Source organism: Tenrec ecaudatus, chromosome 18 (genome assembly GCF_050624435.1).
Source record: "Tenrec ecaudatus isolate mTenEca1 chromosome 18, mTenEca1.hap1, whole genome shotgun sequence".
NCBI classification, from domain to species: Eukaryota; Metazoa; Chordata; class Mammalia; order Afrosoricida; family Tenrecidae; genus Tenrec; species Tenrec ecaudatus.
Window position 1 is genome coordinate 65,942,876 of NC_134547.1, and position 14,560 is coordinate 65,957,435.

The following is a 14,560-nucleotide window of genomic DNA, read 5'->3' on the forward strand; positions in this document are numbered from 1 at the left end:
CATTCACAGCGCCCATAAGAAACCTGAAACCCTGTAAGGGTGAGGCCATGCCAATAGATGGATGGAACGCCACAAGTGGCTTGGTCAGCTTTACCATTCCTCTAGGCTTCACAGGAGCCATTCCAATGGTGGAAAGAAGAGACAGGAACAGAATGTATCCCTTGGACCAGGAGTTCTGGTGTTCTGAATCTCCTAGACCCAGGAGTAGAGGCTGAGAAGTCACAACAGAGGCAACAGACCAGGAAACTAGCAGGAGAGGATCTGGTGGGTTTTCTGGTCCGTGCACGGAGAGAACCGAGTACATTCAGGCAAGAGGCTTGCTGCTGGGGGAGGATGGTGCCTCTGGGCACGTGGCAAAGCTAGGAAGGCTGACTCAGAAATCAGAAGGGCCGAGGACTTTCAGGCCAAAGCCTATTGGTTGAGTGGGAGTGGCTCTGGATACCTATTGGCTGAGCTTAGAGCTTTGTAAAGATGACAGAGACTGGGCTGGCTCCAGAGGCTCCAGGGTGAGAGAGGCCTGTCGGTGGGCCTGGCTGGGAAGGGACTGGTGTGAATGAAGAACTGTATCCTGAGTGTTTGTTTGGATACTGAGTGGTAACCTGTAATGTGCTGCTTCCCAAATAAGCCCCGTGATCATGAGGATTGTCTGATTTCTGAATGGCCACTGCAACAAATTCTCGAACCCAACTGAGAAGGAGAGGGTACTGTGGACGGACAACTGGCATCGGATTTGGACAAAACTGAAGGTGGGAGAGAGGAAGTGGGCCTGGCCTCCACTTCATAGGAATCGGCCTTAGGCTGCTGCTGTTGCTAATGGATGTCTCTCAGATGCCCCTTTATTACCATTTGTACCCTGGCTATGAATATAGCAAAAGTGCATTACTGAACTGAATAGATTCAAATACCTTCCTAGAAAAATGGATCACCAGGTGTCAATAACAGACCCACGTGGTCCGTTAGCGAGATGGCTTTTGTCACTCTGACAGTTGCGTATTTTTCGGTGCAAGAGAACTCAATTGCGAGCTAGCCTCTTACTGGGCACCTTCATGAGCCCGTGATCACTTCTCTGCAAGGAAAGGAAAAAGTAGCTACTCGTCTAGGAAAGCGTGGGACATTGTATCGTTGAAGGCATGAGGCAGGCCCGAGAGATTCAGCAAGAGCAAGTGCAAGATGCAGAAAGGGCAAGGTTTGGGGATTGGTTGGAGAAGATAACGTTTACAATAAAAGTAATTTTTAAATGGTTTTACGTGTGCACAACTATAGCCACATAGTCTTACCAGTCATAGTTTAATATTAAGGCTACAGTTTTAAATGCGACAGTAAATGGAATGTCATGTACATTCCAGATATTAAAAGTTTCATAGTGTCGCAAATCTCATTTTTACCCTGCAACACATGTTCTCCAGCTCTGTCTATCTGTCTGTCTGTCTGTCTGTCTATCTATCTAATCTATCTAATCTATCTATCTATCTATCTATCTATCTATCTATCTATCTATCTATCTATCTATCTATCTATCTATCTCTGCATGTGTATGTGTTTGTATATAGGTAGATATGTAGATGCATTCTGAGTTTTACAAAGGAGCTTTTTAATTTGAATGGGAAATTTTGTCCACATATGTACGCCCATATTTATATCCGGTAGACTACTTAGTAAAGTAGTTTGTCCTATTTTGAACAGTAATTGAAATTCAGTGTGATGGCCAAAAGTCAAATAATGATGATGCAATCCTCTTAGTCATAGATCGGAAGAACATAATATTCTCTGGAGGAATACTCATCAGAGCTTAATTTCTCTAACACAATTTGTAGAGAAAATAATTCTTTCTCTGATGAAAGATGAGATGAAAAGGGAGAGTTAAACAATAAAGCTCAATTGGCTTGACTTGGGGATTAAAGTCTTCACGTGCCAGGCCCTGTGGCCGGCCCATAGTAGCAGCCATATTGGCTCTGGACCCCTCAGCTTGAGTGAGTCTGGGAAGGGTGCGTTTCAAGGTTTGTTGGGTTTGATCTCTCAAAATAAGGCCGAGGAGTCCTTCCCCACGCCCGCCATGGTACCAACCATCAGAGGCTTGTGGGAAGTCAGCAGCGCACCCATTCCCCAACGGTGGGTGTTGGCGCTCTGAGATAGCAGGGGCTATTTGGGTTCAGGTATATCTACCAGGGTCTTCTCCAGCAGGGAATATTTTAGTACACGGAGACTGGCATTGCTGTTATCCAAATAACGTTCCAAAGCTCCCATTTGACCTACTTTCGGTAGGCGCATGATTTTAGCAAAATGGCCTGAAAGCACAATCCACGAATGTATCATTTCAGCACCACGGCTTTAAAAGGCTTTTCAGAAATATGACGAATTTAAATAAAATACATAATTCAATCTTTCGCTTTTTAATTGAAATAAATGTGGAAGCAGCTCACCCGCCTGACATGAATACAAGCATTTGGATTCAGCCAGACGGCTGGGGACCACAAGGATCAAATAGAAATAACGGGGGACAATCAATGATTAGAGCGTTTCTCTTTAGAATTTTAGGCAAAGTAACTACCATGGCTGGAAAAAGATGAGGCAAGATTCACAGCCTCGGGAGCCCTAAGGAGCAATGTGGCTCTTAGAAGGTCACTGTGTGTGGGATTCAACTCAGCGGCAGTGGGTTTGGGTTTTTGCTCTGGGAATAGCATCTGCTTCCTTTCAACTTCCGTCGGGAGTCTGTGAGAGAATAGTTCACTCTGTTATTTTAAAACTGGTTATCAGCTCAGATTCTTATTGTTTGAATTTTTTAAACCCCCCCTTTGCCTTGAGACAACATTGATTTGAAATGCTTAAAAACTGAAATAAATCATGATAAATTCTTTGGATGGGCTATTGGGCATCTATAAAAATGATAAAAATATATCAACTTTGATAGCATAGAAAGATACTTATCATGTCTTTTTGAATCCTTGCAAAGCCGGCCGTGAAATATCTTGTATGATCACATGATATCTTTCTTTACAAAATTTTAGATGAAATTTATGATATTATTTTTATTGAAGCAGGTGTCTGTGGATGTGTTTCTAGTGGCAAAGTCTATATAGCAATATGGTAGACACTTCTAATCTCTGCTTTTTCCAGTGTTTGCTTTTTCCATAGTGGACATTTGTTTTTCTAGTAACCAAGAGCAACTCAAATTGGGGAAATCCTGTAAGTAAATTATTAAGTGTCAGTGCTTAATTTTAATAAAGGGAAAGTGGCAGAAACGGCTTCACCAAATAAAATCTTTCCAGATTTGCTAGCCAATGATTTGACCTGAGATGAAAGAAGGTATTTAAAGCGTTGGTCTCATTTTAAATTTGGAATTTGATTCCAAATCAAAACCCCAAACTAAACCCACTGCCATTGAGTTGGTTTCACCCCATAGGCATCTTATGTAGGGGCTCCAAAGCGGTACAATATTATGGGAGCTGACAGCTTTGCTTTCTGCTCTGGGGAAGCCGATAGGTTTGAATTACTGACCTTAGGGGTCACCACCCAACATGTAACCTGCTTCTCCACAAGGCCCATCATTCTGAACGGCATCAAGAATCTGAGTAGGGCTACTGACGTCAAGCCCAGGAGTTGTCAAACAGGGTCAGTTTGTGGTGCGCCAGATGCCTTAGCAATATTTATACAGTCTTCTAAGCCCAAAGAAATGCCTGAACAAGCTGGTTAGTAAGTGATTTGGGCCCAAACAATTGACTAAGTATTTATCGTCTAGTGGCTTAAGAAACCAGAAAACCAAACCCACTGCCGTCAGGGTGATGTTGACTCCCAGTGGCTCTGCAGGGCAGAGTAGAACCTCCCCACGGGGCTTCCGACGCTGCGTATGATCACTCCAGAGCTGGCTCCCCCATCCCTCCCCAGCGGAGGAACCGGGGGGCCCAAGCCCCTGACTTTCCCATTAGCCAAGTTCTGTAGCAACTGTGCCACCCGGGCCCCTCCATAACGTAATGGCCTTTCAAAAATTAATATATGTCATTTATAAGAAAGACAGTATTTCATTTCATTTTTAATGACCCCAAAGTATTTAGTGATGAGATGTCTGGACCCGCTGGGCATGGCACAGCATCTCCAGGCTCACGGATAACGTTACCCTCCTTGCGCCCCGCGCTGGTTTTACATGGCCCTGGTTTTTATCCAGGAGCGGCTAAAAACCCGGCTTCCCAAAGATGGAATGCCATCGAAAGGAAAGCCGTGCGACCTAACGTTGAACCTGTACGACATCACGTAGGCGACTCTGTCAGACACCCCAGCAGGCTTTCAAAGGAAGCAGGTGCTCCCATGAGTTACCGTGCCTGCCTCAACACCTCAAATACAGGTGGCCAATTGGTGATTCCCCCTGTATTTCTCTTGACCTTTTAAAATATTGTAGGCGGCCCTGGGAGTTCCAAGCAGCAAACCTGGGGCATCTTGACACCAAACTTGTGATTTGGGGCCTTACGGGAAGTGCCCGTCAACATTCCTGCAGGATTATGTTTAAGTGGGTAAAGGGGTTCCTCCCTTCTAGTTTCTTGATTGTTCCTTTTCCTTGAAAAGCACCAAAAACAAAAACCATCGATCCGTCTGTCTTTTAGCTTTCACATAGGTGGTCAGTTTGTGCAGCCGTACTGCAGAGATCGTGCGGGCTCGGTTCCAGACCACTGAGATCAAAACAAGGAGCATTAAAGGGAATGTCTCCGTAAAGAGGGTCCTGAAAGTGTGGGGCTTCCCGGTGCATCTGAAAGTAGACCGCAGGGCAGGGTCGGGTACCAGTAGAGCAGCATGCGTCTCAGGTGGCAGGGGATACTCTGGCCTGCCTTGTGTGCCTCATCAGGAGCCCACGTGGAGTAATGCGTTCCTCATTGGCCTGATCACCATCAGGTCAGCAGTTCGAAACCACCAGGGGCTCTCCTGTAGTGGAAGCTGAGGTGTTCTCCTGTCAACATGGGCAGTCTTGGAAACACACAGGGGCTTGTCTGTTCTGTCCTGGAGGGTCATTATTCGTTGGAATCGACTAGATGGCAAGGAGTTTGGGGTATGCAGGAACGCCTGATTCCTCTAGGTGGCCACAGCCACCTACCTCCCATCCAAACACTCGGGAGGGGTGACACGCCCCCGGCTGGAGTGGTCATATCAAAGTGACCCCACCACCGCCGCCATCTACAATTTTAGCAGCATCAACATTCTGTTTACACCAGCCTCTAGTCTATTAAGTGGGAAGCGGAGTTTTGGGACAGTTTGCAATATCGTGAGAGCGGCGAACACGCGGCACAAAGACGTAAAGAGATCACGTGCTATTGGGAAAGGGGCCAAGGGCCTTGCTCATCATGCAAGGTTGCCGCAAAGCAGATGTACAAAGGGCACGATCGGTGAAGAGCATAAAGAGGGGTGTGCCTGTGTCCTCAAGTAGTTTCATTTTGCACTTAATAGTCATGACCTGCTATTGAAGCAAGAGCATGCCATTTAGGGGAAAACCAGGGTCTTTGAAATAGAAGGACACGTTGACAATTAAGCAGTCTCAACTCCCTGAGCCGAAGTGGAAATTGAATGAGTCTACTGACCTGCGGTGTAGTGCTGGGACTTCAGTACCCTAACGGCAGCCTGGATAGCCATTAGTTAGGTTGAATTTCCTCTTTATATCCCTGCGGGTCTTCTTCTGTCGGACTGTGTTTTCAATGATCAGAGTTTTGTGATGTGTTGTCGTGAGCAGTGGTGACATTTCTGCGCTTCTTTTAGGTGTCTGCCCAACTACTGTGAGCATGGTGGCGAGTGTTCCCAAGACTGGAGCACCTTCCACTGCGACTGTGCCGGCACAGGGTACAGGGGAGCAACTTGCCACAACTGTAAGCCAACAAACACCCCGTGCTTTTTCTTGCCTCTGATCTGATTTCCTTGTCCCATGTTCTTTTTCATGATGATGAAGATAGATGGCATTGTTGCCAAGGGTCATTGAGTCTGTGGTGGTTGGAAGATATCCAAAAGACTGTCCAAAGAAGGGCCTGGCAAGTCCGCACAACAAGGCCGTAGCCATCAAAAGGCGTGGGAGCTCCGCTCTACTCTGACACACATCAGGACACTCTAAGTCAGACTCCAATCAATGGCAACTGGTTCAGTTTGGTTCTGCTAAGTGCTTACCCCCTGCCATGGATCCACTCAGACTCATATCAACCCACATAGAGTATAAACTGGAGCCCTGGTGGTGTCATGAGTACGTTTTAGGCTGTGACCCACATGCTCCACAGTTCAAAACCACCAGCAGCTCTGAGAGAGAAAGAATGGGCTTTCTACTCCTGTAAAGGTTTGCAGTCTCAGAAACCCACAGGAGGGTGCTATGAGTCAGCATTGACTTGATGGCAGTGGGTTTGGTTTCAAGAGCATGTGCATTTTTAAGCAGGGAGCCTCATCTTTCTCCCATGGAGCGGGTGGGTGGGTTTGAACTTCCAACCTTGCAGTGTATCACCTGGCACCAACCTGCTCCTCTACCGTATGATAAAAACCAATAAAACTATTAGATTGTGGAAGAGTGACATGGTAAATATGTGTGATTGCCTGAAAATTTTAAGACATTCAACAAATTAGTTACAATGGCTCCTGTTGTCTAAACACTCATTAAAATGATTTTCAAAATTTTAAATAGATTCAGAGGAGGGTGTGGGCATTACTTCTTTCTCATTTCACAGAATGAAAAGCTTAATGGAAATTATTGGTAGAGTTAGCCAAATGTTTAATAAGAAGAAGGCATCACACAGGTGTTAATATGAAATCTTATGCATAGCAAAACATAATTAGATAATCAGAAACATCTCATTATGTATCATAATACATGGAGACCCGTTGAAAGCTTAGTTCATATAATTATTTTTCCTTTGGATTCCAAGTGCCTTAATTCCCATTTCAAAGCACTTGAGAAAGTTTCTTTTGTAATCATTTAAAATTATTGATGAGGACTTTTTTTAAGTCATAGCAGTTACCTGAAAAATAATATTCTCCATAAATCATTGTATGTGAGGAAAGAATATAGTTACAACTTTACTTAAAAGTTTCCTATTGCATGTTGATTGGATAGCAGCAGGTTGTTTAAGGAGATTCTAGTCATGCACATCAGATGTTCAGTATGAAAAAGTGATAAAATTAGAAATTGTAAAATGGAGGCTTTAAGATGAAGATATCATGCTTGTAAGTGGCTTAACATTTAAACCCCTAACTTCTCTTTCTGTCTTCTTTGTACCGTTAAAATAAATGTCATAAAATACAATCTCTTTCTCTTTCCCTTGAATCTAGTTTCATCCAATTAGAACACATTTTGCACTTTAAAGTATGTTGTACCTTGTATCCTGGTAGGAAGTGTACATACTACATTTCTAGACTTGGATTCTTCTGTGTTCATTTTAAACATAAGTCAGGGGTTCATTTTGTCCTGTCTTTGTGATGATCTTCTCCGTTTCCAGCTATCTACGAACAGTCGTGTGAAGCCTATAAGCACAGAGGAAATACGTCTGGGTTTTATTACATAGATTCAGATGGAAGTGGCCCCCTGGGACCATTTCTTGCCTATTGCAATATGACTGGTAAGTTAATCAACTATCATTTAGTAGTCAAATTTTTCATTTGCATGGACACTGAAAATGCACAAAATTAAAAGGATAGAACTAGAAAGCTGGCTTGACTGAAACTTCATGAAAATGTTTATTTCAGTAGAACACTTGCGCATACATCTTTTAAAAAATTGTTTAATGGATATGATATAAACTTGTAATGGTTAATGTTTCTATTAGGTCCTTGGAGAAAAATGATAGCGGTTGCCGTGGGCAGGTTGATCCTTGTGAAAGCTTTGAAAGATGTTCACTTTTAAAATGTAGGTAGACATAAAACTTATTTATTCTGGAATTATTTACTGAAATAAACTTACACAGGGTTTAATTAGCACAGAAAATGCAGTGGCTTACATTGAGTTTCCGTTCACAATAAAAACAGCAGGAAACTGATAAATTACTAATAGCAGGGTACTTAATTTTTCGAAGAACAACCATAAAAGCACCCACAGAAAAAAATCACGGTGAATGGTGCAGTCACAAAAGCTCTCTCCCGGATGGTGCTGTTATTAGGTGCTGTCCAGTTGGTTCCGACTCAAAGTGACGTCACATACAACTGAACAAAGCACTGCCAGGTTTGGCAGCTTGGGTCCACTGTTGCAGCCTCTGTGCTGTGTCCATCCATCTCATGGAGGCCCTTCCTCTTGTGGGTTGCCCCTCCCTTTACCTAACCTGATGTCCCTCTCCAGGGACGGGTTTCTCCTGATAACGTGTCCAGACTATGTCAGACAAAAATCTTTCCATCTTGGCTGCCTAGGAGCATTCTGGCTGTGTTTCTTCAAAGATAGATGAATTAGGTCAATTTGGTTTTGGGCAGTTCATAATAATTTCAAAATTCTTTGCCAGCACCATTCTTCAACTGTTTAGCTTTCTCTTCGGTGTCCCTCGTTTAATATACAACTTTCACATGCACATGCGGCGATTGAAGATACCATGATTTGTGTTGGGTGCGTTGTCGTCTTCAAAGTAGCCTGGCTTCTCAACCCTTTAAAGAGGTCTCAGGCAGCAGATTTAACGGATTCTGTGTCTTTTGATCTCTTGACTGCTGCTTCCATGAGTATGGATTGTGGATCTAAGTAAGATGAAATCCTTGACGTCAACCTTTTTCCTGTTTATCATGTTGTCACCTAATGGTGCCGTTGCGAGGGATCTGGTTTTATTTACGATGAGCTGTGGTACACCCTGAAGGCTGCAGCAAGTGCTTCAGGCCCTCCTCACTTTCAGCAAGCCGGCTTGTGCCGTCTGCACAGCACAAGTCATTGAAAAGTCTTCCTCTAACCAGGATGCCACATTCTCCAGCTTCTCTGATGATTGGATCAGTATACAGATTGAATAAATATGGCGAGAGGATACAACCTTGACACACAACTTTCCTAATTTTTAAGCCACACACTATTCCTTTGTTTTGTCCAGACCACCGTCTCTTGATCCATGTACAAGTTCCACACGAGCACAATGAAGTGTTCTAGAGTTCCCATTCTTCTCAAGGCTTTTTCATAATTTCTTATGATCCATGCGGGTAAATGCCTGGCATAGTCAACGAAGCACAGGTAGACATCTCTCTGGCATCCTCTGCTTTCATTCAAGATCCATCTGACACCAGCTATGACATACCTTACTCCATTCCCTCTTCTGAATACAGCCTGAACCCCTGGCAACTCCCTGTCAATGTACTGCGGCTACCATTTTGAATGACCTTCAGCATGTGATATTAGTGAAATTGTTCTGTAATTTGAGCATTCTGTTGGGTCACTTTTCTTTGCAATGGATACATAGATGGACTCTTCCAGTCAGTCGGCCAAGTAGCTTCCAGGCGAGTGGCCACATTTCCTGACCTTGACAGTGAGTGCTTCCAGTGCTGTATCAGCTTCTTGCCACATTTCAATGGTTTCCCAGCAATTCCGGGAGTCTTGGTTTTGGCTAACGCTTTCAGTGCAGCTTGGACTTCTCCCCTTAGTATCATTGGTCCTTTTTAAAAAAATCATCTTATTGCGGGCTCGTACAACTCTTATCACAATCCATCCATCCATCCATTGTGTCCAGCACCATTTGTACATTTGTTGCCGTCATCATTTTCAGAGCATTTTGTATTGAGTCCTTGGTATAAGCTTCTCATTTTTCCCCTTCCTCCCCTACCCACCCTCACTCATGAAACCTTGATAATTTATCAATTATTTTTTTCATATCTTATACTGACCAATATCTCCTTTCACCCACTTTTCGGTTGTCCATCCCCCTGGGAAGGGGTATAGGTAGTCATCGTGATTGGTGTCCCTTATTTCCCCCCACTTTCCCCTTCCCCTCCAGGTGTGGCTACTCTCAATGTTGGTCCTGAGGGGTTTATCTGTCCCGGATTCCCTGTGTTTCCAGCGCTTGTCTGTACCCATGTATATGCTCTGATCTAGCCAGATTTGTAAGGTTGAAATGGAGTCATGATAGTGTGTATGTGTGCGGGAGAGACATTAAAGAACTTGAGGAAATTGTATGTTTCGTCGATGCTATGCTATACTGCGCCCTGATTGGCTCATCTCCTCCCACGGCCCTTCCGTAAGGGGATGTCCAGTTGCTTACAGATGGAATTTGGGTCTCCACTCCGCACTCCCCATCATTCACAATGATATGATTTTTTTGTTCTGGATCTTTGGTGCCTGATATCCATCATCGGTTCTTCAGCATGTGCTACCTCTTGAAATGGTGGACTGTCAACTAGCTGTTTTCGGTATGGTGACCATGTATATTCCTTTCAACTTTGGGTATGTTCTGCATCATGCAGTACTTTGCCCATGGAATCTTTCAGTGTTGTTACTGGAGGCTTGAATTTTTTTCCCTTGAGTTTTTTTAGTCTAAGATATGCTGAGTGTGTTTTTCCTTTTTGATTTTCTCATGCGAGAATTTTGCGCGTTTCATTGTAATTACTTTGTGTTCTCGAGCTGCCCTTTGACGTTTTCTGTTCCGCTCTTTGATGTCATCATTTCTTCTCTTTGCCTTAGCCACTGGTGGAATCATGGTGAAGTGTTGGACTGTTAACCGCAGAGTCAGCAGTTTGAAACCACCAGCTGCTCCTCGGGAGGAAGATGAGGCTTTCTACTCCCATAGTGTTCCTTCTCAGAAGCCCATCAGGACAGTGCTGTGTTGTCCTGTAGGGTTTCTATCAGAGGGATGTGCTTGATGACCGTGGGTTTGGTTTGGTTTGGGTACTGTATAAGCAGAGAAAGGTTGAGCATCTCCTCTCATCCATTTTGATCTTTTCTTTTCTTACTGTCTTTTTAATATCCTTTCTTGCTTTCTTCGTGTATGATGTTCTTGATATCATCCCACAGCTTATCAGATATGCTGTTAGTAGTGTTGAATGCATGATATCTCCAACTTCTTTCCATCACAAATCTAATCCGTCTTGAGATGTTCTTAGAATTTGCATGGGATACTCTCTCTTTGTAGTCTGTTTTTAGTCTGGAAGCTCTACTTAAACTTGCTCACTTTGGGTGACCCTGCTGGTATTTCAAATAACAGTGATATAACCTTCAGCCATACTCAAACCACCACAGTATGGCAAGGGATGGCTCTCCTTGATAGCAGGAATAATATAAGGATGCTTGCCATCAACCCATATGTTCACCACTATATATCGGAAGCCCTAATTAATGCTATTAAACTAGAAGGAGGAAGAGATGATGATGAGGTGGAAGAAGAAAAAATGATGATGAACAACTGGGGGCTTTAAAATGTCCATGGGAACAAATGGAATTAAAAGATAGTGGGAATTTTCCATGACTTTTTGAGACCTTCCTGTACATAGTCAAAAGGAAGAACTAAGATTGTCATTATTTATAGGTTGCTTGATCTAGATTAAGATTTTTCTAAATAATGTACAGATAAACTATTAAACATTAGAAAAATCACTGGTTATAAGCTTAATATAATACTCATTCTGTATTCCAGCAAGAAACATTTCAAACTCAAAAATGAAATGTTTGATGATTCTCTTTTCAACAGTATGAAAAATCTCAAGCACATAGGAATAACTATCATGAAAGATGTTCGAGCCGTCTCCTCAGATCAGCATATATGCTCTTGAGATAAATGGAAATCCAAAATAATTAGGAGAACATACAACTTTAACTGATTAGAACTCGATATTTTACAAATGCCAGGTCTGCCCAACTAGATACTGATTTAGTGCAAACCCACGTTAAAATTCCAACAGTTTGAGTTGTGGGTTGGTAGGCTTGTTCTGGTGAAAACTAACCAATGGATTTTAAAATCTGTCAGCAAACACAAAGGGATAAGATGAACTAAATCCATCTTGAAGAACAGTGTTGGAAGATTTCACTGTGTCAGATACAGAAGTAAAACAGGGTGTGCAAACTGGTGTGTTATCGACAGAAGGATAAACAAATAGGCCAGTGTGGGGGAAGGTAGTGAATCCACAGACTCACTCGGGTAGGAATGGTTGATTCATTACATCATCAAACACAGACACAAACAGCTGATTCTCCCTGAACTGTGCTAGCCACTATCTAATGTATGAGTGCTTATTAAAATGAAATGATAACTAATGAATAAAATTAGGTGAATTTAAATATGTTACATTTCTAAATTTAATTAATTCATGTTAAATTCCATTATTAAATATTCAACTCCTCAGTTTGGTGAACCACATTTCAAATGCTTGGTAGCCTCCTGTGGCGAGGAGAGAATGCATGATCAACGAGAGTGAAGAACCTTTCCATCATGCCTGAAGTTAGACCAGACGATGCCATGTTAGGAACTCAGTGTTTATGCAGTAAAATAAAGCAGAAAAGGACAACATTAGGTTGAACCAGGAGATAATAGGAAGAGGATGCGCTACTTAAAATTGGTCAGGCAAAGAAGGCCAAACTGAGCAAGTGACATTTGGTGTCATGGTTGAGGGAGCAGAGAAAATCAGCTAGCTAATAGGGCCAAGACCCTTCTAGGCACAGGAAATGCAGATGGGAAGGCCTGAGAGTGGAATGTGGCTTATGCTTTCTGGAAACAGAAACCAGTCCATTGTGGCTGGGGTAGGAACAGGGAGAGCAGGAGAGGAAAGCTGGGAGAAGGAGGCATCACGGGAGCTTTAGTGCAATGTTGGAAGGTCTTTGAATTTTACTCTGAATGAGTCCAGAAGACTTTTAAGGAGGGTGTGATGCCTCTGGTGAGTTATTGATCTCCTTAGGGCCTCCAAATGAGGTCATCAAGATGTGACCTGATTGGCAGGTTAAATAAACTCTACCCCTTCACTCTTCAGTCTTAAATTGACAATGGATGAGGTAAGTACCACAGGCTGCTATCATAAGGCCGACAGTTCAAACCCACCAGGCGCTCCTGGGGAGACAGATGAGTTACACTTGCAACGATTCTCAACCTGGGAGTCGCCACCCCTTTGGGTAGTCGAACGACCCTTTCACAGGGGTCACCTGATTCATAACAGTAGCAAAGTAACAGTTACGATGTAGCAGCGAAAATAATTTTATGGTTGGGAGTCACACAACATGAGGAACTGTATGAAAGGGTCGCACCATGAGGAAGGTTGAGAACCCCTGAGTTAGTCTCAGAAACTGCGCACAGGGGCAGTTCTGCCTGCCCTACGGGCCACTGTGAACTGGACTCCACTGGAAAACAAGAGCTTTTGTGTGCTGTTTCTTTTCTTATACATCATTTTATTATATCATTTTATTACATCATTTTATTACATCTCTTATTACAACCCATACATACATCAATTGTGTAAAGCACATGTGTACATTCATTGCCCTCATCATTCTCAAAACATTTCCTCTCCACCTAAGCCCCTGGCATCAGCTCCTCATTTTTCCCCTTCCTCCCCGCTCCCCCTTCCTCATGAACCCTTGATAATTTATAAATTATTATTTTGTCATATCTTGTCCTGTCCGACGTCTCCCTTCACCCACTTTTCTGTTGTCCGTCCCACATGTAGATCCTTGTAATCAGTTCCCCCTTTCCAACCCACCCTCCCTCCACTCTCCCAGTATTGCCACTCACACCACTGGTCCTGAAGGGATCATCTGTCCTGGATTCCCTGCATTTCCAGTTCCTGTCTGTACCAGTGTACATCCTCTGATCTAGCCAGATTTTTAAGGTAGAATTGGGATCATGTTAGTGGTGGGGAGGAAGCATTTAGGAACTAGAGGAAAGTTGTATGTTTCATCGTTGCTACATCTCACCCTGACTGCCTCGTCTCCTCCCTGAGACCCTTCTGTAAGGGGATGTCCAGTGGCCTACAAATGGGCTTTGGGTCTCCACTCTGCACTCCCCATCTCATTCACTGTGATAAGATTTTTTTGTTGTGATGATGCCTGATCCCTGATCCCTTAAGCACCTCATGATCACACAGGCTGGTGTGCTTCCTCCCTGTGGGCTTTGTTGCTTCTGAGCTAGAGCTAGATGGCTGCTTGTTTACCTTCAAGCCCTTAAGACCCCAGATGCTATATCTTTTGATAGCCGGCACCATCAGCTTTCTTCACCATGTTTGTTTATGCACACATTTGTCGTCAGTGATCATGTCGGGAAGGTGGGTATCATGGAATGACCGTCTAGTTGAACAAAGTGTTCTTGTATTGAGGGAGTGCATGAGTGGATCCCCAATGTCCATCTGCTACCCTACTAATAAGCCTATAAATATGTGCACATAGATCTATTTCCCCCATAATTATAAATATATTTACATATGTACATGCCTGTATTTAGGCCTCTATGTGTTCCCTTTGCCTCCTACTTATTTCCTCTATTACCTTTTGCTTTCCTCTTGTCCTACTACCATGCTCAGCCTTCATTTGGGTCCCTGCAATTCCTCTCAGTTACATTGCCCCTGATTACTCCCTACCAGTCCTCCCACCCGCCTCCCTGCCACTAGTTTTGAGCCACTCGTTGTTCCCCTGTCCCTGGTTTGACCAACACCTCTTCCCTTCCCTTCCCTCTCACTCCCTTATGTC

At 43.5% G+C, this 14,560-nt stretch overlaps 1 protein-coding gene across 6 annotated transcripts in view; it reads left to right on the forward strand.

Moving 5' to 3' along the window:
• Positions 1-14,560, forward strand: part of CNTNAP4 (contactin associated protein family member 4) — a 251,585-nt gene that overhangs the window by 150,865 nt on the left and 86,160 nt on the right. For all 6 annotated transcript variants that reach the window (XM_075536445.1, XM_075536447.1, XM_075536453.1 and 3 more), the window contains 2 exons: positions 5,734-5,840; positions 7,446-7,565. In XM_075536445.1, the coding sequence (XP_075392560.1) occupies positions 5,734-5,840; positions 7,446-7,565 (227 nt within the window). The remainder of the gene's footprint in view (positions 1-5,733; positions 5,841-7,445; positions 7,566-14,560) is intronic.